Genomic DNA, 25,996 nt, shown 5'->3' with positions numbered 1-25,996 from the left:
GCAGTAACAATTAAGCTAGCGAGCATTATGGGTATTGCACAGTTTTAGTCTGTATCTAAACTACTGCTCCTCTGTTTAAGAGAGAAAGAGGTACAGATGGATAACAGCACCAGTAACTCAAGACTGACCCTTACCTTAAGGCTGTGCAGGGCTGTTAATGAAATGGAAATGAGAAGACAAGACTTCTGTGAAGTGTTTTGTAATGTGTAGCTTTTGTGGGGCAGGTTGGATGGCTGGTGATTTTGCTACCCCTGTGCTTATGTGCAGGTTTTAGTACAGGATGGGACAGAGGTTAATTTAATTGTCACATCATGAACATTGCTCACTTATTGGCTCCTCTCTAAATCCCATGTACACGTGTGGAGTGCAGGAAAAGGTGGTAGCATGCATCTGTGTGTGTGTGTCTGTGTGTGTGTGTGGGTGTGGGGGGTGGGGGTGGGGGTGCCGGGGGTGGGGGGGTGGAGGTGGTGGGGGTGGTGGGGGGGGGGGGGGGGGGTTGGATTTGTTTAGTATTTCCACTTTTGATTACCCAGGCTCACTGTGATTAAAATATATCATGTGCCTTAAGTGCAGCCACAGCCTTGATCTGAAATGGTACTGCCAAACAAAGCCTTGCTACTTTACCATATTGATGATAATAATAACCGTGTAGTACCGAGCACCGAATAGTAATAACATCATCAATAATAATCTACAAGCACCATTTCTGAGCCACCAAAGCACAATGGCATTTCGTAATGATTTCTCAAATACATTGAGGTACAGTCATAGTAAAAAAAGACTAAACATGTTTAAAACATGCCTACCATCTTATGATGTCGATGTTTCTTGGCTTTCCGCACATTGTTGAGGAACCGGCAGCCCATCTTTTTGGCGTACCACACGGACATAAACATTCTGCTTTAGGTGCCAAAATTGAAATTGTTGTTGATACTGGGTAGCAAACCCTGCTCACCTCCCAAAATGACATACACACCCACTGAGAGCGTGGCTGGAAGACTTAGTGTAAGCTCTAGAAGTGTTTCCTTTCAGAAGTACCACAGAAGCATTATAGCTAAGTGAGACATTAGGTCTAGGCCCTGCCATAACAGTTAACAGAGAGTCAAGATTGCCTAAATTAAATGATATATATTTTAACTTAACACATGCTCTTTGAGCTTTGCTTTCCACTCAATCTAAAAAAAACATAATACTAAAGATAGCATGCTGTAGACACAAGATACACCTTTATACAATGTTAAATCCAGAATCGCAGAAATAGCACAGCCCAATTAGCATCTTCTTCTTGCTGAGTAGGTGCTGGAGACTTCATTTGAGGAAGCCCAATATCATCCGCCAATCCAAGGCTCGAGTTATAAAAATTACTCATCACCATTAAAGCTCGTTATTATCTGAGACGCACTCGTCCTATCTTCAGAAATCACCCATCCAGAGTAAAAAAATGAGCATCTACAAACAGATCCTTCCATTCTCCGTCATCTGTGGCAGTGGACTGCGATAGCGGTGCCTCCCTGCTACTGGTCTGTGCTCAGTGAGAATGCAGTTCATATTTTCTGCTGCTACTGTACTGTACCCCTCCCATCCCTGCTGCTGAGGGAAAGAGGAGCGAGCAGGAAAGTTTGATGGCAATTACTTAGCTGTCTCCCTGTATAATGTCGACGCTGGTGATGTGAGAGGGGGAGGAATTATACTTTGGCTGAACGTAGAAGGACAAGCAGCTCAAACTGGCCTGACTCGTCCTAGGGAGCACTTGAAACTGAGAGGGGACTGGAGGCCTGTAAGCCCCATTGCTACAGTCAGTCAGTCAGAACAGTGAATCCTCAACATAGTAGTGGCAGTGATGGTGGGAAAAATATAGCTCAGAACATCAGATCATTTTAGTATGTCACTGGGGTTTTTCTTGTTTATTGATGAAGTGTATATTTTTTTCCGTCGCTTACAGAAAAAAGAGGAGAATTCACTGTTAAATCCATAGCTTTTTTTTCACATCTTGCTCAAGGTCTCTCTTTCTGAAAGACAGATGGATTGACAGGTGTGTAATATGCACACAAACACACAAAGGCGTGCACACTGAACCGAATTATGTAAGGACATGCTGAAGGACAAGCTGTCAGCTGACGTTCTCATTTTGTTAAATAAAATCCCTGCGTCTACCTATCTAATTTTCTCACCCTTCCAACTGCAAGGCCCTCTCTATCTGTCTTACTCCACCATTCAACATGAGCAGCTCTCTCTTTCTCTCTGTGCATGCATTTTTTTTTTCTCTGCCTTGCTTCCCTCTCCTTCCCAAAGGACCTGAGCTGCTACTGCACAGTAATTACACCGAAGCTGCAGGGACATATTTAAACATTTATTAAAGAAAACTAAGGAGGCCGGAGAAAATGAAGATAGAAACCAGATACCGACCAGACAAGAGTGCAGAGCAGAAAGGGGAGGATATAATGGAGAGCTCTTGGGGAAACACTACAGAAAACAGTAATTGGAGCTGTACATTAAAAATGGTTGTCTTTATGCCGAGAGTCAAACACATCTGAGAGGGGTTGACTGTTTTGTCTGAAGAGGATTTGTGCGAAAAGTGTTTTGTATACGAACACTTCTGTGGTGAGAGAGGAGAGAAAGTGATATGCATGGTTTTTCATTAGAAAAGACAGAGTGTAACATAAACTGGGCGGTGGGAGTCTTCAGTAAGCGCTTTGTGCCTGCTGGTTCTCACTCCCAGTTCTTCATTTGAAGGATAAATGGCAATGTTGTGTAATGTTTTCAGCCCAAGAACACCAGTCTGTCCAGATAAATGTACCTTATGCATTGTTAAAAACAGTTTGGCTCAGAACATCTCTGGAACAGATCTCTGTCAGTGAATGAAGTCAAAGGTAAAAGCTACAGTGCTGCCTCCAGGGTAGTCAGTATGTGAGTGAACTTCATTCAAAATAAAGAGAAGGAAATGTAACTCTAAAGACACAGGTTAGTTTAACTGTTTTCCCACTTCTTCAGAATTTCACACAATCAGGGATGCCTTCTTTTATGTCTGTATGTGAAGTTTGAAGGCATCTTGAATGCTAAATTAAGTCACTAACTGGATGCCTATAGGGATTCGCTGCAAAGGCGGGGAAATACCCTCTCTGCAATACTGAAAGTTTCAGACTTTTTCCTCATTAACCTAGTCTTAGTTTTTCAAAACACCTCTTTCAACAAGCCTTTTCTTAACTTAAGATCAAATAATGGATTTTACTTTTTGTATAAAAATCTGTTAAAAACATTTATTTCGATCATGTCTTTGCTGTCAGAAAGAACATGAACATTCAGTTCAATCACAGCAGAAAGAGCACACCACATCATGTCACAATTTATGTAGCCCCATAATAAGAGGAAGACAAGGCACAGCAGACCTAGTAGTTATATAGTGTAAGAGTCATGAAGATTCATTAATATGAGAACAGATCAATATCAAAAGTTCTTTTCAGTGTGAAAAAAAACATTTCTAATTACATTATGTCCTAAGTTTTAAAAAAATAGATGTCATTTGAAGCTAAAGCACCTCTTCACTAAATCATGTACATAACCCAGAGACCTCCTCTTACTTTGCCAAACCATTGCAGTGCTTCCTGAGACAATCCTACCCATAAATCAATGGGGCTTGGAGTGGTACTGGCAAACCCCACACCATTAAAGCAATAAAGAGACAGACTGACGACACCACCTACACATCAATGACAACCACACGGGCACTACACCAGCTGCAAAGACATCCACACACATAGGCGTTACTGCAGTGCATCTTGGAGACAGCACGTACAAACCGAACCAGTGTGGGAAATTAAATGCATACATATGTAGACTGAAGTACTTCTGTATATGTGTGAGTGAATGTATACAAACACATTTTTCTTACTGATGGCTTTAGGTTGAAGGGTGAAGTAGGATGTCCCATATGTTAAACGGTTTAATTATAAGCAGGCACTATTAGACAGGGTGTGTTCAAGGTCAGTGCGAGCAGACAAAGACAAGAAATGAGGTTTAGTGACAGGAGCAACTACTTGTTCTACAGAGGGAGAGAGACTGAAAGCCAGATTTAGTACAGTAAGTCTAAACCTTCCAATGATCCTGTTTTGTCCTTTTGAAAATAATTCTATTCATGTAAACTTCAAACTAGCTTTTGCTTTGAGATTTTCCATTCTTACTTACATATGTAAAGTATAATTAACTTGTTTTTTTTTAGGAAGGATGAAATAACTAATGGTACTTAAGTATGAATTTAAGTATGATTAAGTATGATTTTTTTTGTCTCACAAGACAGACAAAATCATGTGAGCAATTCATGGCACATAAGGCTAATACAACCTGTCTGATCATAAAAGTGTTTTATTGAGAAAGCAGCAGAGCCATCTTTTCAAGGTTATGAAAGCCACTGCACAGTCTCACACTGACACCTGCAGGTTTCAGCCTGTCCTGCAGAAAGATTGCATCTATCTGTCTGTCAAACCCTCATGTTACATGACACCAGCATATCACTGACTCTTAGACAGTGATGCACAGAAGAATTAGTTTCATCTTTACTCATGTCTCATAAGATCATGGCTACTTTTCCACTGATATACATATTTCAGGATTGTTTTTGTGTGTGTGTGAGTGTGTGTGTGTGTGTGTGTGTGTGTGTGTGTGTATGTGCGTGCATGCGTGCATGCGTGCGTGCGTGCGTGCGTGCGTGCATGTGTGTGTGTAAAATCCAGTCCCGAGAAACTGATTCTGGAGAAATGTGCTTTCAAAACCACTTCTTCAAACCAAAACAGGATCCACAATACATATTTTTTTCACTGCATAGAAGCTTAGCTGCAGGAATGCTTTAGAACACAGGAACAGAAATATAAATATAACACAGGAATATTATAGTCTGATAGAAGCAAAACATTTAAAAACTTTTCAGTTGCAGTCAAGTGATTTCAGGCCTTAAAATAGCCATTGAGTGCAAATGGAACAAATCTGTCAGACAGAGGAGATTTGAATGACAATGAGTATGAACACACTGATATCATCAGAAAACAGATGACCTCATACTCTTTGGCAGTACGGATGAAATGGCATTGAACGGGGCAGCTGTCTCTCTTCAATCAGACACCGAGTGACACCAATTCCAGCAAAAGGAAGAAATGAGGATACAAATCACACTGATGTTGATGGCTGATGATGACACTGGTAACTTTCAGGGTGACGGAACGGCACGGATCACTGTGCTCTTACCAGTGTGGAAACAGCGGAGGTGTACATTGGAGTGTGTCCCGTAGACATCAACACAGGCTGCAAAACAACAGAAGGGAGAGGGTAATTGTGCGGGGCGTGCGGATGGGCACAGGGGAAGAACAGTGGGTGCTTTGTTTTTCTTGTTTTTTTTTTTGTTTTTTTTTTAATCATTAGAGGAGATTCTGACAAGTTCATCTCTGACACACACACACACATTTACATCTGGGTTCACAGCAAAGGCCCACCAAAACCAGGTTACCAGACCTGATAAAGGGACCGTGTCTTGTATGAAAAGTGATACTGATACTGATACTAAGTACATATTTAATGAAATCTATAACAAGCTCATATTATAGGTTTTACTTATGATAGGTCACTACTCCATATTGAATAATGTTCAATCAGTGATAAAGCTGAAAGTAGCAGCGTATTATATAGAAGCATTGCAAATGCTGACTATATATACAAGTATTTTTACAAAATATACCTGCCTTATATATCTAACAGAGATATACTATACTATATAGATTTTTTATATGTAAATTTAAAATACTTAGACCACTAAAACTGTCCTAAAATAATTACATAAATGAGTCACTTTCCTGTATTAATCTGATCACATTGTGCACTGACTGTTGCATATTAAAACACATTTAAAAAAAAGAAACAGAAAATACACATCATAAATCATGCTTCAAGAATGGTATCTATTTCTCCGCCACTATTGATAGCTTATTGATGGACTAATGACAAACAGCTCATTCAGAATCGGTTAAGCAGTAAAGAAGAGTGGGATCATTATGCCCGTTAAAGCAGAATGGATCCTACACAGCTGCTTGAAACAATACACCCTGTGCCTATGAATTTTACAAATAGCAGCAGTGCAGCATTTTCACATGTCAGGAGACACTTTCCTTCCACTGGGAAAGTTTTACATTGCAGCAAAGCACAGCATTCAAGTATGAATGTTGGGACAGCTGTATTTGTTGACCAAGTAGGAGTACCTGCTCATGCTGATCCTGATATTTACAGATACTATTTGTGCGGCCTCTCATGCACTTACTCATGAACCTGTCAGTGCACTGCTCAATGGCACATCAGCAGTAGTTGTCACAGTAGCAGAGTAGTAGAGTATTACTAAGTTATTTTATCACACTACCCCCACCAAGACTTTACTAGCGAGTGAAGAGATTCAAACAGGCAACATTGTGCTTGCAAGTCAACTTTCTTAACCTTCCTACTGCCAGCAGGGAGTAGGAAGGTCACGAGGAGGGAGAGTGATGCCGGAGGGGGACTGTGTAATGTGAGGAGGGGAAAAAGAAAGTTAAGCATGGGAAAATAAGACAGATGCAGGCCAAGTTATCCACAGAAGTTACATCATGTCACAAAGTAATGAACAGAGTCACAAAAACAAAACGTCAAAACTGAACCACCATGAGTTTATGTCACTGTGTGAGGAAGAAATAGTAGTGCAAGGGGTAACACTAAGTGCAGATAAATCAGCCACCACCATCATCGTCATCGTCATCATCATCATCATCATCATCATCATCATCATCATCATCATCATCATGGCCATCAGCATCATCATCAAATGTACTCTCATTGTCGCAATCATCATCCATGTCAACACCTCTTTATCAAAATCCTCATCAACAACAAAGAGCAAAAAAACAACCGTCATTATCTTCATCATTACCATTATCCTCAGACTTAATCATTTGTTACACTTATGTAATTAGAATTCGTCAGGCATAAAATGTTGATACCTGCATGTCCCTTGTTACCAGCATACAGCAGAATACAGTATGATCATGATCACCGACATGAGGCTGAGGGGGTAAAAAACAAAATGGCTCCAACAGTCTTTGTCCTCAGTAATCCAAGCCTGGGACTGAGTTACTTTTATTTATATATAATTTTATAAATATTCAAAGATGCAGACCATTGACATAAAATGATGCAAACAATTCACTTTGAACTAAGTGAGCCCAGACCTTTATACTTTATACTACAGTGCATTCAGCTCTCCCTGAAGAGAAACACAAGACTTCATAAATAATGGCAGTATTCCAGAAATAGAAATAGGGCCAATCCTGGTTCCCAAAACATTGTGAACAACATCAACATGCTGCCTTTTATGTGATAGGAAAAAATATCCTCCAGATGGAATTTTGCTGCAGTGTAGGTGTCTTGATAACACTGTTATTGTTGCTGTAATTTTAATTTCAGTTGCTTACCCCACCATTACACTTTTGCATTTCAAGTTTTAATTCAGTGAGAATACTAAGCAGCAGAATTTCATTTTTTCAAATGGAGGAAATCTCCAAAGTCTTTGTTAGGAGACTTTGGAGGGATGGGACACCCCTCTCTGATGAAGCTCCAATTCAAGATTTAGGCTTCTAAAATTGGTGTGTTATCTATGTCCGGAAGGATGATATGAAGGAAACACCTAGTTTTAGACAACACATTCCTTCAGACAAAAATGCCTTTATGGTATACAGGCAACAAGGTAGCAAGGAACCAACCAATTTAAGGTAAACACAAGAAACTTGTGCTACAGAAAATGGAGCAGACTCAGTGAATAGCTCCCTAAGCTTAACATCCTAAATCCTATGATAAGTATTAATTTGGCTGTACAGACTAATGAGCAGTGATAAATAACATGTCTTTGGGGTCATCAGGTGGGAACCTCCTTTCACCAGTGTTTCGTCTAGTTGGTCCCACGACACCTCCAGGAGGCTGGACAGTGATCACTGGCGTCCCAGAGTCACTCCCCTAATGCCAGCCATCACTGCTCCTCACACCACGACTATTTTCTCCTTTATCTTGCCTATGCTACCACAAACAACATCATCAACTCGGACAAAACACACTAGCAGATTCAGCAAACAAACTCCCCTAACCAGTTGGAGAAAGTGGCGGCCATTTTGAATGAGGGAGGTAGAGTCAAGGAGAGATGCCTTTTTAAGCTAAACTCTCCCCCGCCGGATTAGGCTGTGCTCTACCTCCCCCTACTCCCCCACTCTCCAACAACTCACCTAAAATAAACAAACTCACCTAAACTACAGCACACTACAAACCAATTCAAACAATGCAACCAAACAATATAGACCAACCAAACTATAATTGTAAAGACATTAAGATGACTTCACTATCAAAGATGTTGACACTTATTTTGGACTGATTCGTTTACAGTTACATGGTTTCAGGAAACCTACATCAAGTACAGTACAGTGCATATTGCATGATGCATCCACACAGTGCAGTAAATAAACATCAATTATTCATCTGTATGGTTTAAGTTTTACATATGGTGATATGTAATTATTTTATCTGCATGTTTTTATTTTATCTAATTTATTTTTAATGTGACCTATTGCTGATGAGATGCCAGTGAGTAAAACAACATAGACTCACGAAAGCATGCAAGAAAAACATGAATAATATTGGTCTATTTAAGTGTAGAAAGTCTGATGATGAGCAGTCAGAAATTCACTTTTCAACTTCTCCAGCTTGTATAAAAGCAGCCATCCAGCAAAATGGACTTTGTCCACTGATTTCAATAAAATGCACTAGGAGTCAGAATAATCAACATTCAAGACTCTTAAAGATATCACAGATGTGAAGTACAGCCTGTAAAATGATTTGGCTGTGCAGAGACGTGACATTAACAACATATGGGAGAAACTTGGATCCTGTGCATATTGAGAAATCTGCTACTTTTGATGCCTAATGAAGGTCCTTGACTGAAGTGTTTACCTCCTAGCTACAGATTTTGATGCAGGTGTGCAGACAGCCTACGCTTTTATTATCAACACTGCAGGTCGATGTGAATGTAATATCCTGTTTAGATTTAATAATCTGTTTAAGATATGTTCCCAGCTATGAGAAGCCCAAACAAAAAGCTCAATATGGGCATCTCAGGCTTTGTTTAAGTACATGTCTATAGTATATATGACAATAGACCTTGACACAGAACTGAAAAAAGGTAGCAGTTGTGGTAATTAAAGGATAGGGCTTGCCAATCAGAATAAGGTTACAAATCAACTAATCAGACTGCGGCTACAAACATAGTACCATTTTTCAAACCTGTGGGCAATGTAGCTTTTAACAAACATCACTCAAACAGGAGTAAGAAGTGTGGATTGTTGGGGACTATTTTAATTGCAGATAAACACGTATTGTTGCATTAATGAGTATTTAATGCAGCAGGATCATTTATTTGGGATTGACAGTGGCTCAAAATAAACTACAGTGCCCATGATCATGACAATCAAGGGGCATGTCACTTGGTGCAATGCTGTGGCTCATTAGTGTGTTTCTAATATTTTTTGGACAAGAGAGGAGGTCTGGCACAGAGGAATAAGTAAATCAGATTCTGGCTACATAGACAATAATTACAGTTGGTAGGATATGAACCATTCATTGTGGTCTTTTCATGGGATTTGCCAATATGAAAAATATAAAATATCACCCACCTTATCTCTTAATGAAATTTATCTGGTTTCTTGTTACAGATACTGCCCTTCTTGCTAACAGTTTGTAATAATTATATGTAGAGCCCGAAAAAAATTCTGATATCGATATATTGGCAAATATATCGATATATGTATATATAATATATATAAACACAAAAAGATATGTAATAAAAGCAGGATATTTGACAGTTTACCAGGATATTTTACAGTTTAACAATAAAATGACAACAGTGCACTGAAACGGTAAATTTCTCAGAGAATTAAATAAAATAACTATAAAAATAAATAACTATAAATAAAAAACATAAGACCAAATATGTATATAATACACTGTTGCTCATAAAGTTGGAATAAAATATTTTTTTCCTTTCTCCATGAAATGATTGTGACAATGTGATTTATTTCATTTCACCTGGGTAATTGGACACATAATGTAATCATTGCACCTGGTCAAAAGTGATTACTGATGCATTTATTTGAATATATATATATATATTTTTTTGGCTTTTTATGCCTCCATGATAGCACAGTAGAGAGAGACAGGAAATGGGGAGGCAGAGAGAGGGCGAATGACATGCAGTAAAGGGCCATCTGATGCGGGATTCGAACCAGGGCCGACTGCAGCGAGGACTGTTGCCTCTACATATGGGGCGCCTGCTCAACCCACTGCGCCAATTTATGCCCCTACTGATGCATTTAAATAGGAATAAACAGAGGATTGTGTCTGAAAACAGAATTATTCCAACTTTATGGGCGACAGTATATATATGTATTTAACTTGAATGAAAACAAAGGATCAAATATACATAAAATGCTGCCTATATAACGTGACTTGACCCGAGCATTTCCACTGCATCATTGCTTCTTAATAAAAGTATTCATATCAGCGCATATTGGAGAATATATGTGCCGATACCTATATATCTGTGATAGGCCAATATCACCCGATTTAATCGGCCGACTGATAAATCGGCCGGGCTCTAATTATTTGGCATAAAAAGATGTGAAAAGTATGTGAACTTTCATATATACTGACAGAGTAACCAGTCAGAATTTCTGATGCCACGAGCCTCTGAGAAATGACTGAATCAGTCAGGTAATGGATCTGAAGCACTGGAGGGCACACATCACATTTAAAATTTTCTCTGAAACAGACTTAAATTACCTCATAATGGTGTATTTTAGGGAAAGGAGTAAGTCTCCCTTCACATCACCATAGTAAATGGTGCACCCATCATCTCTGAATAATTACTGATCCCCTGGTATCTGCTGGATAACAAACTCCACTGGGACAAAGGGAATTAATCAAACCAGCAAGAAAGGTCAGAGAGGGATAGCACATTGTCTAAGCAGTTTTATGTTCTTACACTGTTTCATCTGTATCATGTTGTGTGAGTAACAAACTGCATTATTATTTACATTCCAATGCAAGACACTTATAGTATATGTAATTTTTTAGATCCCCCCCAACTGCTACAGTAAATCACCCCTAAAATATCCCAGAAAAACTCATCTAACACTTGCATCAAAGCAGGACTGACATCTGCCACCTTTCTGTTGTCACACTCCTCTGGCTGCAACAGCTGCTGGATTGACACTTTGACTTGACAAAGCAGCTAAAAGTCAGTCAAACAGTCAGTCAGAGACATGTGGACACTGACAGACAAAACAACTACAACCAAATTATGACTGGGGCTTGTTTCTATCTGCGTTGTTGGTTATTGTGTATGGAACTTTCCCCATTAACTGAACTCAGTACTCACATTACATTAAAGAAATATAAAAATAGTTTAATGTTAACCAGATCACGAGTGATCTTTTGAGTGGTTTGGATTACTTCCATACATTCACTTTTTATTAAATGGCACATTACTGAAGGCTGTATTAGGTTGAATTAATGCTCTGTCCTATACAGTATGTATGTATAATGTTGCTAAAAAAGCAGTAAGTAACCTTTACTTGAAGTGTTTTGCTCAAGCTGTAGTTTGTTCATCTCCTGTTTAAAAGCAGATGACCAATGAGAACGGGCTCTCCAATGCCACCACCACCAAGTTTTCAATTTGGCAGTACTCCTAAAACCAGCACCCTCTCAGTACCAGCAAGGAAAAATCTCCATGGCCACCATAGCTCAGGCTGAACAGGCTCTGTATGTTTTAAATAGCAGCTGTAAAGCACTATAACTCAGCCTCTCCTCTGTACTCATTAAAAGAGAACATTTTAATGGACATATCGGCTCCCCAGGGACTTCATTTTACTCCCATGTCGGAAATAGAGAAACACTTCCCCCTCAAAGCAAATAAATACAGGAACTCTTAAGTCCTAATAGCCAGTGATGCTGTTAAATAACGTGTGGGCATATGAGATGGATCGTTATTAAATGAGCATCATAGCTTACACCTGCTTGCATTTGTAGCTACAGTATGTAATCGTTACTGCACTCCAAGCAGAGTGACTGTGCTCATGTTCCTACTGATGTCAGCTGTATCTTTTGACTGCGTGACCAGTAGCTCGTATGTTGTCTGTGTCGATGCCTCCTTCTTTCTAATGGAGCTCTCATAGAGATTAAATTTTGCATTTGTAAGACACTTGTCTAAGGTAAATACTGCAAAGAAGCAGTTTAGTTTTTGTGTTTGGAGCTGCTACAACTGTATGTTGTGTCCACAAAGTTCTGGATGACTCTTTATACTTAAAAATGTAATTGTTTGTTTCCGGTGTCAAAAGTTTCTTTCAGTGAATGAAAAATGGTTAGTCTCATTTAACTGCAAGATAAATCATATTAATTTCTTTCTAAACTTACTAAACTTATTTCTTTATTTGCAGCTACATGTGCCAGTCAGGCTGTCTGGTGTTATAATTTCCTTTACAAAACTAATCATGGGAGATTTTATTTCAAAGGTTAAATTGTAATAGATACTGATATTACACATTGACATCTGTTAGGATAAACTGATCTCTGACCATATCCTTAATGTTTCAGCTGATCATATTACTCAGCCCTGAGTACATCTTGTATCCACTTTGATTTTCATGCTGTTAAGCTCTAATATCAAATTACCCACTATCCATGTTCATACAGGTGTAAGGTTGATCTGATATGTGAAGATGTCAAGGGCCAGATTTCCTCATAAATATATTATATTCCAATTAAAGTATGTATGTTGAAGAATTATCTGGATTTCAAAACAGACATCCATCATCCATCATTGTGTTTATTGAAGCTTGTGTATGATTCAAGCTTAGAGTATGTTATGAATCAAGAAAACCTCGTCACTACGACTGTAAATCTGTTTGGTGATTGAATTGGGGATATTCAGACTTCTTTTTTTTTCAGTAGCACTGTAAGTAATTAGGGTTATAATTCTAATGTCTTATTTCACGTAATTTTGAAAGTTATCACCATTATTCCAATAATCTATACAAATACCCACTTCTGCAGCTATATTTACGCTACAGCGAAGCTCATATGACCATTGTCACAATTTATGTATGTATTATGCTGACAGCCGAGTGTATTGTGCTGTTGTATTAGTGTTAGGTATTGATCAGCAGTTTACATAAATATGTGTGTGTGTGGGGGTGTGTGTCATACCTTGACAGGAGAGATATGTGTGTGTGGTGTGTAGCCATGTATGGCCTCCATGGCAGCAAGGTTCTTGTCACTCATATGAAGCATCTCGGCACTTTTCCCAGGAGCCAGATGTGCTGGACTGTGCTCCAAGGGGGGCGTCTCCTCATCCTGGTACCTGTACTTCTACAGACACACACACAGACACAGACAAGGCTATTAGTCCCATCGGGTCTCATTTATAAGAAGCAGATGTCAGTGTATTTTATTAAAAGCAGAGAACAGTCATTGTGTTTATAATGTTTAGATCACAAACAGAATCCACTGCCTCATTATTGTACCCTCTCATTGATGTCTCATCTCCCATACTGACACAATGACAAATTCACCAAGCACACAGAGCAGTATTTCCATCACTGATGAATCCTCAGCCAAATGTGGACAATCTATATGCATATCTGGTATATCACATAACATGTGTGACGCCTACAAGTGCAAAGTGAAGGCATGATAGAAACAGAGCCTCAAAATATTGCCATTGTGCATTCAGCAAAGTGATCGTCCTCCACAACCACATGGAGCAACTAGAGCCATGACTCATAGCAGCTCTACAGTAGCAGATCATGCAGCTTCTTCCTAGTAACCTTACTCCCCTACCGATATCCCACACCTGGGCAGCCTGCCAGCAGCCCACTGTGTCAGCCACACATGGTAGGTTTCATTCTAGGCGTGATGACACAAAATCTGTACACAGCATTTTCCATCACAAACACATCAGAAGGTGGGCAGCATCACAGTGGAGATCTGCCACACTGTCCTGTGGGTTAGCGCTTGTATTTTTGCTACAAATCTGTACTCCCCTAAAGCCCCTCAGGCTCACAATATGCCCTGCTGCACTGCAGATGTGAAGCAGTCCATTCTGAAAACGGAGAAATTCGGTGGGATCATCTGAATTTTGGCTGATTGCCGGATGGCCAGCCCTGCCACTCTCGCCTCTCTCTTTTTTCTTTTTGGAGGCAGACGGAGAGGGAGGTGCATCACTGAGCCCTGTCTCAGACAGGCTGCCTAGCAACCAGAGCAGAGCAGAGATTGCAGTGCCACAGTTGGGGCTGCCAGCGTCGGTCCTGGATCACATTACACTGAGACAGCAAGAAAGAGAAGGAGTGAAATAGAGATGAAGATAGAGGAGAAAGTCAGGGGGATGGGTAAAAATGAAAAAGTGAGAGCGTCAATAAAGGGAAGCAGAGAACAGAAGCATGGGGGTGAACAAGAGAGAATGAATAGTTGTTGATAGCAGTGAACTGAACAACTGCTGGTTAATTATTATTTCTATATCAGTAAACTCTACAAAGTAAGATTTTTATTAAATAACAGCATGCATTAGCCTAATCTGGGAAAGATTAGTAAATAACATGAATCACAGCTCAAAGTAGCCTGAGCTTTTCGTTCTCTACTACCTCCCCCTTTCCTGCATGACCAACATTCATGCTGCCATGTTGCCTTCTGCCCTGCTGGAGGGGGATGTGACCGTCACTGCTTAAGATATGTTACAGTGTCATTTTGGAGAGGGCTTTAGGTACATTACTTTATACTAGTACAATGTTTGTTGCCCAATATAACACAATGGGCAAAACCTTAATGTTCAAAAATACCGACGTGATACATTCGCTCTTGACTAAAAAGCTTCTTTTTCATCTGTTCATCTGTGATATCAGGAGCTGAATTATGACAAATGCAAATACTATTGATAAATGTGGTGTTAAAGGAGCTTTTTTCAAACACTTCTCACTGAGAGCTGAATTCTGGCCAGTCAGTAAAAGGACGCTGAACTCCTGGGTATCATCAAAGTTCATTACAGTTTCCCAGCTGGTCTAACCAATGTGGAGGAGTATATAGTGAGCTCATCTGTAAAATGAAAAACACTTTCGGACGCTACTGGGGTCATCTTCTCTGCCCTTTCAGCATGAGCGCAATGCATGATGGTATATATTGCTTGGTTAGTGACCATCAGTTGTACACTAATTTTCATGATGCATTGTGGGATACTATGATTCCACTATTTAGGGTATAATTTTTCTCACTATACATTCAGACAGCACTACAAAATGGCTCACTATATGGCACACTATAAACTCACTATATAGTGGACTACATAGGGAGCAGCGAGCGATTTCAGACAGAGCAGTGATCTTTCAGATGCCTCTGATTCAAAGGTTATGATGAGAACAGGCAGCTTTGAGTCCTGAGACTCAAAAAAGTAAATTTCTGTTCAAGAGGATGATGCCTTGAAGGCTAGTATGCTTGTCAGATTGTCATATAGCTTCAGAAACCCCCCACATCTTTCCAACGCTGAATAAGGGGAGTGTGTGGGCCGGGTTATACTCCATCAGAACCAGGTTGTACGACCATGTTGGAAATCAAAAGTGTATAGTTTTTCGGAGCAGCCACACTCGACACTCTTGAAAATCTGGCCATCATAGAGAGGCGAAAACGTGATATTGTTTAAATGTAGGGATAACGGACCCGTGAGTCAAGGGATTTCTGTGACTTTCCAAAACCGGCTACAAACTACTACTCTTAATGCCGTGATTGGCCATATGTGATGGAGGTTTTGCTCTTTTTCTTTTCAACTATTTCTGTCACTTTTGATATGAACAGCAGCGTATAACACTACGAATGCTGTCAAGGAGAGACATGTGAAAATGTGTGCTGTTATACCCATGTTTAAGTGATATTGCATCTCCCCACTCTCTGTGATGGCTGGCTTTTCACTCCGCCTTTGAGTGTTACCGTTTGGAACAACTATAAACACTTGTGATTTCAGACATGATGGTGGAACGACACATTGTACAAACCAGTTCTGTTTGAGCATAGCCCTGCCCGTAGCGGTTACCTTTCTGATGACAAGTACAACAGGAGTTATATTTTTCCTGTCGATACATTTTTACGCAGGTTCATACCTGCAACATTTTCACTAGTATAGGGATAATGCCAAACACACAGAAATTGCTTTGTTACACAGTAATGTTGCACCACAGGTAAAAAGTGAGAAAATCATATCAGAATTCATATTTTAAAAAACATTAAAATGTAACTCTAGAAAGGATGAATTTACACTGACTAAAAAAATGTGCATAACACAGGTCTGGGTAATAGAAGGGTCTGTAATCCCTCATTTACAACTGTGCACTTCATTTTTGTGATATTATATCATCTATTTAGCATCTATACAACTACTGCACAGAACTGTACTCCATGTAGACATTTTTTCACAAGTGCCTTTTTTGATACTGTTTAATATTGTTTTTTCAGGCTGAACGCTATGCAAAAAAAATCATATTGCGATTATTTTTGTCAGATATTGCAATTGTGATATGAATTTCAGTTGGAATGATCCTGTTCCCTTTCGTCTGGAGAATATGACTTGTAGGCCGGGGATCTCTGTAGCACCACAACGCACAACGAATGTGACACTTCTTACCTTTATCAAAAAATTGCAGCTGCTTTAATTTGGTTACTGCACTTGGCCATATTGCGATTTCGATTATATTTCGATTATTTGTGCAGCCCTAGTTTTATGTTATCTGGTTAGAGGCAATAATTATGCCTCTCTGCCTGAAAACTAGTCTCGTTCACTTTTTGTATGATTTTAAGCTGTACAACTAAACATATTAACTGTTATCATACCCTTTAATCTGTCTCAGTAAGGTCCTATGAAACCCAACGGTATTACATTATTGCATTAAAAGGCCTTAAAAGTATTAAGGCTGTTAGCAAGATTATTTTCTTTACAGTGTAATGAGAGATTAAAATTCAAGACATTATTTTTTTTTTTAATGCAACCTCTACCTGGCTGGAATGCATCAATAACTTGGCAGTATTTTTGAATAGAAGGGCAAAAAAAAGAAAGAAAAAAGAAATTTCTATTCTTAGGTTGTAATACATTGTATACACTCCCATGTCCACAATTACATTAACACAGGGCTGGATAAATACATGCAAAACTCGCACAATATGATATCATATCATGAATATGATATGTTTTAATAAACATCATTAGACAACAGTCCAATTGGAAATTTGTTTTCCTGAGGTCCTTATCTCACAAGCAGGGGGGTTATAACAGGCTAGAGCAATTAAAATCTGCTTGTAACTGTACAAACAGCCTCCCAAATTACCTCTGCAAAAAATACCTCCGGGTTTCCCAGGCCTTTATTGTATCAGTATATCATGGAAAGCTACTGGTACATCTTTAAGGAATTACTCTGTTGTAAAGGTCAATGGAAGGAGTCTCCACAGTTCTACTGTTATTTCTTTACTGTATTAAGAACGACACACTGTGGGGCTGAATAAGCTGTTCCTTTAATGGTTAAATGAGTTAACTTAATGTAGAGCAAATGTCAAATACTATCTACCATCATCTCAGTTTGTAATTCAAGGACCAAGCTTGAGCTTTTAAATTACTGTGCATTAGGTAATGGAACGAAAGCTAACCTCATCTCTCAGGCATATAATTTCAGGGATACTTCGACTGCAAATGCACTTGACGTGCAAGGTGTTACATGAACCTTGAGAAGCTCTTCATGTGTAAATTAAAGGTGGCAAATCCCCACTGCATCTTCACAGAATTTAAGCTTTTTCAAGTTCACCTATTTGCATTTTCTTTAATGATAATGAATCCTTTTTTTTTTTTTTTTTTTTCCTATATTTGGATTAATTTTAACATTTCCTACTCAGTTGAACTCAGGGGGGTTTTATGCTGGGTGCTAAGTCTGTATGATGTGTCACAGTGCTGTAAGAATGAACTACATGCTGGAATTTAGTTGAATGCAACACAGTACATCTCAGTGACATAAATCTGGACTGGGAAATGTGCTTGAATTAAAACAAATTTGAAACAGTCTCATAAAGAGATGTTTAAATTATGTGTTTAGATTTAACACAGAGCCAAAGACTGGTCACATTTTCCTATTGTTAATGAATACACAAACAATAATTAATTATCCACAAATACTGTATCCAGCTTTTAGACTTTAACTACTACTACTTAAGCCAATTTCATTGATTTTACCTCTTGCTGTTATATTCTGTAATAACATGCTTATTAGTCATTATTATGTTGCAGTCAGTAGACATAATCACACTGAGACATTTATCTCCTGTATTCACCTGTTTTAGCAGTAACCCAGACTTAAGCTTTAGTTCATCCACCAGTAAAGCTATAGAAATTAATTTACCTCTCTTTACCTCCACGTAAGCCAGAACACCTGCCGGCTGTTAGTGGAGCAAACCTTGCCATCCACCAACTGGAAGCCGTAAAGCAGCCGCTCTAAAGCTGAATACTTTTAGTATCTTTAAAATCAGACTGCTGATTTGCAAGAAAAATGATGCATCTGCTGCACAGCATCATCACTCATTGCCACTTCAACAGAGCATGATGAGAGAACAATGTTTGTCTCTCATGGTCATATGAACTTTTCTTTCCTCCATTACAGTCCATCAAAATACAGTCATTGTTGCCTTCTCAGTTGATTTTCACTCTCAAGTGCCAAAACCCCAAACACAGCTTTCATCTAATTTGCATTATCCCAATTGCTGCTGCCAGCCAACACCTACAGTACCACTACAACTGTTTTTTTCATGTATATACGCCTCAAAAAACAGGAAATTAACTCATCTCCTGCCAGTGCTAACTTTGGACTATTCTCCAAGGTTTTTCAGCACAACACTGACAAATGTTAGTGTCCTGTAGCTATGTATGCTACAACAACAACAACAACAGACTTTACACTTACCATGGGGCAAAATGCTTAAAGCTGCACCAGGCAGGATTTTAATCGAAGAATCCATCCAGCCCAAATCAAAAAGTGGAGCTAAAACAAAGAAAAGCTTCTTATCCCCCCATGGAGACGCTCTACATTCACCCTCTTCACCAAAATTGAAGTCTGCTGTTGGGTTTGGTCACTTGTATCTGTTTGTAATGCCGGAAATGAAAGGTAAAATATAATGCTTCTGCCAGGAAATGTATTTACTCATCTATGATTCATGATGTATTTATTAATTCAGCTGCACACTACCCCTGTTTGTGTTAAGAAGGTGTAGTATAGCTTTGTGCATGTGGGCTGCAGAGTGAAGGTGTTTCATATTAAGCAGCACCTCGACTGCTTCTGTCCCACAGGGAGATAATCTAGGTACTCAGTCAAGCAGCACTATTTAGAATATCCGACTACAACTTTGACCAAACATGTAGAAATGCTTTCTGTGGCGCATGTTTTGAAGCTCATTACTGTCCAAGACATTCTCTAAAAATAAAAATAAAGTCCCAAAGTGCTGTTGGGCTTTCTTCACCACCAGAAGGCTTATGTTACTACAGTGAAACAGGAAAAGTCATAAAAAATAAATAAAGAAAACTTTTTTTTCCCTCTTACTCCCAGGATACGTGCTCAGCACTGTTTTAGAGACTCAACATTTAGTCTCCCTTTATATTTCAGCCTGATATATTCGCTTGTTAATTTATGTTCATCTAACCCAAATTAATGAGATTCTGAATATCATTTCTGTGGGATGAATCATCATTGATAAGACCCACACAAATGTATCATCCTGAAATTTAATAATCAGATTCAAGTCAGAGATACAGTAAATTGTACCACAGTGTGTGCTTGGCTGTCGTCCTTCTGGTGAGGGTTGTGTGAGCTGGGGATGGTTTCCATCTCGTCTGTCTGCTTTCACAGGAACTTAATGCTTATCCGTAAGACCAGAAGGGAACAGTATTTATATGATGTGTAAGGAAATATGTAGATCACGTGGATTTCATAAGTCATTAAACTTGATGAAACCATCTTACCCTGACCTTGCAAAATAATTTTTCTTGACTTAAACCCTGTGAAACTGACTCTGGAAAATAACAGAAAAATTAAAAATCAATTCAAAGCTATATTATATTGGAGTTTACAGGTCAGGTGCAACCTATTCCCCTCACACACTGCTCAGTCGTCTTGATTATTTCTTCCCCTCCCCCTCTGTCCACACAAGCATGCACAGACCATTTTTATGCTGAGTACATACATTTTATGTATGTTGCACATGTAGTGGGGGATCGCAGCGTTAACCCTCCCCCAGCCCCGTGTTTGGTCCACAAGCATTCGAGTGGAGGCCATTTGAACACAGCACTGTAAGACTGCTTGATGGTTTCACTAGAAACAAACATGCAGTAAGAGCAGCAGTGGGTATTTCCTTTTATCCTATGATCATCAACACTGCTTACAAAAATAGGTCTAACACAGCTCTTTGATGCAGTATTGTTCTCACTGCTGTTAGCAAACATCTTGAAAAAATGCTTTTGTTTCTTATTGGCTATCAATGCAGCAAAGAGAGGAGTCACACATTATCTCAAGCATTAAATGCAGATAATACAGCTCACTCTTCACATCCAGATTCAACATAACAAGACAACCACGAGCTACAAAGATACGTCGTTCATTTCATGACTAACATGTGAAAATGGAAAAGAGATGTTTCATATTGGCTGTGGTTTTAGTTATTCTTTTGTGTTTTTGGAGAGAAACGCTGTCATAGTTTGTCTGTGCGTTTTGTTTTCTATGAACGCTCATGACCTCAAGGGTAAGTTACTTTGGTTCTGTCTGTGCAGTAAACTGAGACTGAATTTAATTTTAAAGGTCGATGATGCATATCTGTGCCAGATGCTTAGTGAAGTGGGGTTTATATATATATATATAGATATATATATATACACACACACACACATTATGTTCTTGTCTGTTCAGTGTCTGACAAGCTAGATAAATTAAAAGTATCAATGATGTTCACTGCCAGTTCTTAACGCTGGCTATAAATCAGACCTCTGTTGGTTATTTAAGAGGTCATCCACCATTTCTGCAACTCTTACGTGTTCACCTCCAGATTTTCAGTGGCAAACCATGTAATAAGGCAACCTGTCTTGCAATAATATGCAAATTTAATTCTGGTGGCTTTCACATTTGTAAAGGATCACGTTGACAAGTTTGAGTTCTTTCAAATAAGCCACTGAGTCTCTTGCAGAAAACCCATATATTCTGCACTGTCATCCCATCAAGACACTGTATGAGCAACATCTTGTCAGGTATATGCCGAGTCTTTTTTGTGCAGCTTTTATAGATGGATAAGGGCCATTTCTGTACAGTGGTAGTTTTTACACTGCTAGTGTGCTACTTAGTCCTGCAGCCTACACATCCGTTGCTCACACAACACCAGCTGCAGTATTTGATAACAGATAAGCCGGGAAGAGCAAGTTAGCAAGGTAGATGCAGCGCCGAATGGTTCAATCTCAGACCTAAACAGAGCATTAGTAAATATCTGCTGCTGCACATTGTTGTTGCTGCATTTCTCCGCGCTTACCGTCAGAGCTCAGGCTCACTGCTCTTTATTAAGGAGGATGACATAAACAGTAGGGTAAAATAGGTCAAATCCATAGGAAGGAGGAGGAGGAGAATAGTTACAGTAAGGATGTGAAGTGTAAAACCAGTTCCTCACAGAGAGGAATGCTGACTGCACATTAGCAAAGCAAACCACCTCTGCTTTGATATCACCTTCTGATATTTTCTAAATCATTACTCTGGATCATTTGATTGGTTGGCAGGTAATGAGTGACAGCAGGTCGTTTTCCTGTCCATTTTCCAGTAAAGACGTCTGAAAATCGATTCTCAGGGTGAGGTGATCATCGATCTTGATATTGAGATGAAGGCACACTGACCCCTAAGTCGTAAATCATTCATTACATTAATACTCATTTTCCACTTGAACTCAATGCTTTGGCTAGTTTACATTGCATGGCCTTCAATATAGGCACTACACTGAAATATAAAACTTCAAACTTCAGCAAGGCTAGTCTGTCCTGATTAAATGTTGTGAGGCCATCAATGAGCATTAAGCATAAAAGAGCACATTAAAGCACTGCTGAAGGCTTCCAACCACATAAAGACTCTTCTAATTAAGGCCCTGAATTTAAGATGACAGAGAAGCTCTGTGTTGGGCTTTGTTAAAGAACAAAGGTTATGCAAACAAATAGCCTTGGAATTGACCAGTCACATGGTAGCTACTGTAACACAGATGTTTATCGAACACATGGCAGTCCTGGAGAATGCAGGGAATAAAAGCAAGGGCAAAGGCTAGAAATATAGGATGAGGAACAGAAAAAAAGACATATCCCTGCGATATACAGTTTATCCCAAAAGATCCGGCCAAAAAAGAAAATACCACCACCGTTAACAACCCACCATGAGACTGCAACGGACTGAATGCAAGCTGTTTATGAGCTACTCAACCTGCAGGACATATGTGAACAGACAAGTTATTTGGGCAGTAAAGAACAACGCAGAGACTAATCTTGAATCTTGGGGGTGATTAGCATGTTTCAAAGGACGGGACATTCTGGACATAATTAACCGTGGCACAATGGATGTTGCGAATTCTGCAATAGCTGACGTTCGCACGCTCACAAACAAAGTATCTGCTTGTAATATGAACTTGAGATGCGCTGAACATCATTAGATCTGTTCTAAACTGCATTACATACTGCAAACCAAGCACAATTCATTTTAATTGAGCTTTTAATCCCATTTTGAAATCTGCTTTTATTACAAAGTAAATGTTTGCTGTGGAGATACATTTCACTGGTTGGTCATGATGACTGTAGAGGCAACTTGAGTCTGTAGGAGGAGAGTTTTAATATGTTTTCCACAAGGAAGGCATGGTGTCTCAGATGGAGATATGGAGGAAGAGATGAGGCAGGAGGGAGCGCGATGAGGGGACACATGGGATTATCTGTGATACTATACTCAACATTGAGCACAGCAGGACCACCCTTTCAGAAACCCAGAAAGCAAACACCCTCATTAATTTTACCAGCGGTATCTTTCAAATATTGAAATTGGTCCCGTCTAGCAGACAAAATGTAAAAGTAATCATGATTAATGAAATATAACAAGAATATCTACCTATTTCATATTTAATGATACGTAACTAATCAAATGCACAAAGTGGAACAGATTCTAGCAACACGACAGAAAACAAACCAAAACGTCAGAACTGAATCAACAAACAAATTATCTGCAGCTTTGTACACATGTACACATCATTTTGGCATGTGTTGGGACAAATCCTGGCTCTGAGCGGACCAGTGTAGTCAGATTTGGCTTTGTAAAGGTAACAGACTAGAGTGCCATGTGGAGGGGAACTCTGAGCTGGCTGCCGTACTGGAAACACCTGAAGCTGGGAGGGAGGGGAATATGGGATGTGATGGACAATCGCTGAATGAATGAATGACCATGCTCCCTCTATGGATCACACTTTCTCATCGTGACAAAGACCAAAACCATACTGCAAACACACATCTAACATAATAGCCAGTTTTTTTTTCTGATAATAAGCAGCAGAGCACAACTGCCTGTTTCTGATTCATCATAGACCACAGCAGGGCCACTGTTCCTGTTACCTGATTTCAAGCCGGGATTAAGCCGCCCTTGCAGTGCACTGTTTCTCTGATGAATGATATTTAAGTGGCCCTGAGCAATAAAGTGCATTTCCCAAGGTCAAAAGCATTCCACACTGTTTGCTTTGCTGGGATGAAAAGCAAAATGTGAACCAATCAGTATGCTGAATCATATGGTTAGCCCTGACGTGACCTGGTCCACAGATAAGGAGGTGATATCTGGTAATGATTGATGTTTTTTTTTAATTAAATATCAGTAAACATTTATGGTAAAGGGTGGCTTTCACCAAACACAACCATGCCTGCCAAAGATGCTGTCGCTTGTTCTGTGTGCATGGAAATCAGCCATCTAAACATGAAAAAAACCGACCACGCGGTGATGTAAAGGTATTATTCTGTGAATAAGCTGGTACCTGAAAGCATATGGACTAGAGAGGAAGCCGTAGGTAAGTGTGATCACTGGGCTAATAATTACTATAGTAGCTGTGCAAAGGGAAAAGAGCGGTTCAAATGAGCAATGGGCTATACAACAGGATGAGGAAGGCACTGCGATCACAACATAAACGCGCTTTTTCTCACAGAGGCCTCTATTTCATTTTAGTTACACATTTGTACAAACTAACGGTCCACACCGTGCATGTAGAGAACCCGAGGCTTACCTTGCACCCGAACATGAGAGAGAGGGTCCGGTTGCTGCAGATGACCTTACACTGGCACATGACCGGCGAGAGACACTTTAAATTCCTGACAGGCAGAGACATCAGTCCAAAGCCTCACACCAAGACAGACAGCACAGACCAGCCAGAGCTCGTCGGTCCGCCGCCACTCACTCTGAGCCACGGTACAATTAGACGAGATCCGCGGAAGCTGAGAGGGGAGGGGGGTTGGGGGGGAGGGGGGGGTCGGTGATGCCGGTTAATAGGCGGGCTGCCCGGTTGAAATGTGACCGTAGCGGTACTCGGGTCCAGGAGACGTGTTTTTATGCAACTTCAGATCATGCATGTTTATCACATATTAAAGCGTCGGGCTGTCGGTATACATTGCCATGCTGTTCTAAAGGTTTAACATTGGCAGTACCATTCATCATTTGCCATTAGTCTCTCTCTCTCTCTCTCTCTCTCTCTCTCTCTCTCTCTCTCTCTCTCTCTCTCTCTCGCTCCCTCTCCCTTTGATTGACCGTAAAGTTTGTACTCAATGCGCAGCTGGAATCACGAGGCAAAGCGTTGAAGTGACTGGATAGAGAGCACCGGTCATCATGCATAAAAATAATATTATTATTTGTATAAAAGTATAAAAGAAAAAAAAAACACCACAACATTCTCCTCAAAGCAGTGGGAGCCCGGAAATATTTATGATGCCACATCACATCAAAATGCCTGGCTCATCACCACGTTACAGTGTCCTCGCTGCGCCCCCTGTTGGATCATTAGAAAAATGCTACAGGAGCTGTCCAGCGTGCTGAAATGGTTCAAATCAGTGCACAGCACTGGAAGGCTACATAATGTTCTTCGAGTATCTGGCTTGCTGGTTGAGCCAAAACCGAGAGTCATTTATCAACAGCATCACACAAGGTTATTGCCAGTGTTTGTCTCTGTTCACTTGCAGTGTTTTATGAATAAATACCACAAGTGTCTCATTTCTTATGAATACAGAATTCATTCACAACATCAAACAGGGATGCCGATGTGTGATCCACGTGTCTCACTCTGAAACAATACTGTATTATATTATCCAATATCTAAAAATAGAAATAGATGGAATTGTGAAGCATTAGTGTTTTTAAAGTTAAGCACTCAAGATAACAAGCAATATCAAAAACAATCTCCCTTTTTTTCTTTCGTGCCATAAATTATTATGTTTTAACAAGCTTTACATCTTTCACAAGATGAACATCTCATTTAGTTTTCATTTGTGTTTTGTTACTCTCCACTCCTGTGTGAGATTGTGCTGACATGGTGAGCCCACAGGGTGGAGTGAGAGAACCAGGTAGGTTAGATTTAAATATTGTGCATTCATCTCAGGACCGACTGCGGCGCAGGGCTCAACGCTCCCGGGTGACGTCAGCGTTAAATCGAACACAGAGACTGTTCTAAATACACCAGTGTGCAGCTGATAGGTTTTTCCTTTTTTTTTTTAAAAAAAAAAAAAACCTTATCACCCTCTCAGAGAGTTAGGGATATCCTGGGAAATCTGCAATGTGCTAAAGACATCAGCAGGTTTATCAAA

General features: G+C 39.7%; 1 protein-coding gene across 1 annotated transcript in view; it reads right to left on the bottom strand.

The window, feature by feature from the left end:
- The window catches only part of dlg4 (discs large MAGUK scaffold protein 4), a 40,672-nt gene extending 16,141 nt beyond the window's left edge, over window positions 1-24,531 (bottom strand). Inside the window, exons 1-2 of the mRNA XM_022762290.1 lie at window positions 24,430-24,531; window positions 13,306-13,464 (exon numbers count right to left, since the gene is read on the bottom strand). Coding sequence (XP_022618011.1) covers window positions 13,306-13,464; window positions 24,430-24,531 — 261 coding nt within the window. The remainder of the gene's footprint in view (window positions 1-13,305; window positions 13,465-24,429) is intronic.
- Window positions 24,532-25,996: the final 1,465 nt, after the last annotated feature.

This window comes from Seriola dumerili, unplaced genomic scaffold (assembly GCF_002260705.1).
Source record: "Seriola dumerili isolate Sdu_G_001 unplaced genomic scaffold, Sdu_1.0 BDQW01000449.1, whole genome shotgun sequence".
In the NCBI taxonomy this organism is placed as follows: Eukaryota; Metazoa; Chordata; class Actinopteri; order Carangiformes; family Carangidae; genus Seriola; species Seriola dumerili.
The sequence above is the reverse complement of the archived record's forward strand: the minus strand, read 5'-3'. Positions and strand labels throughout refer to the sequence as shown.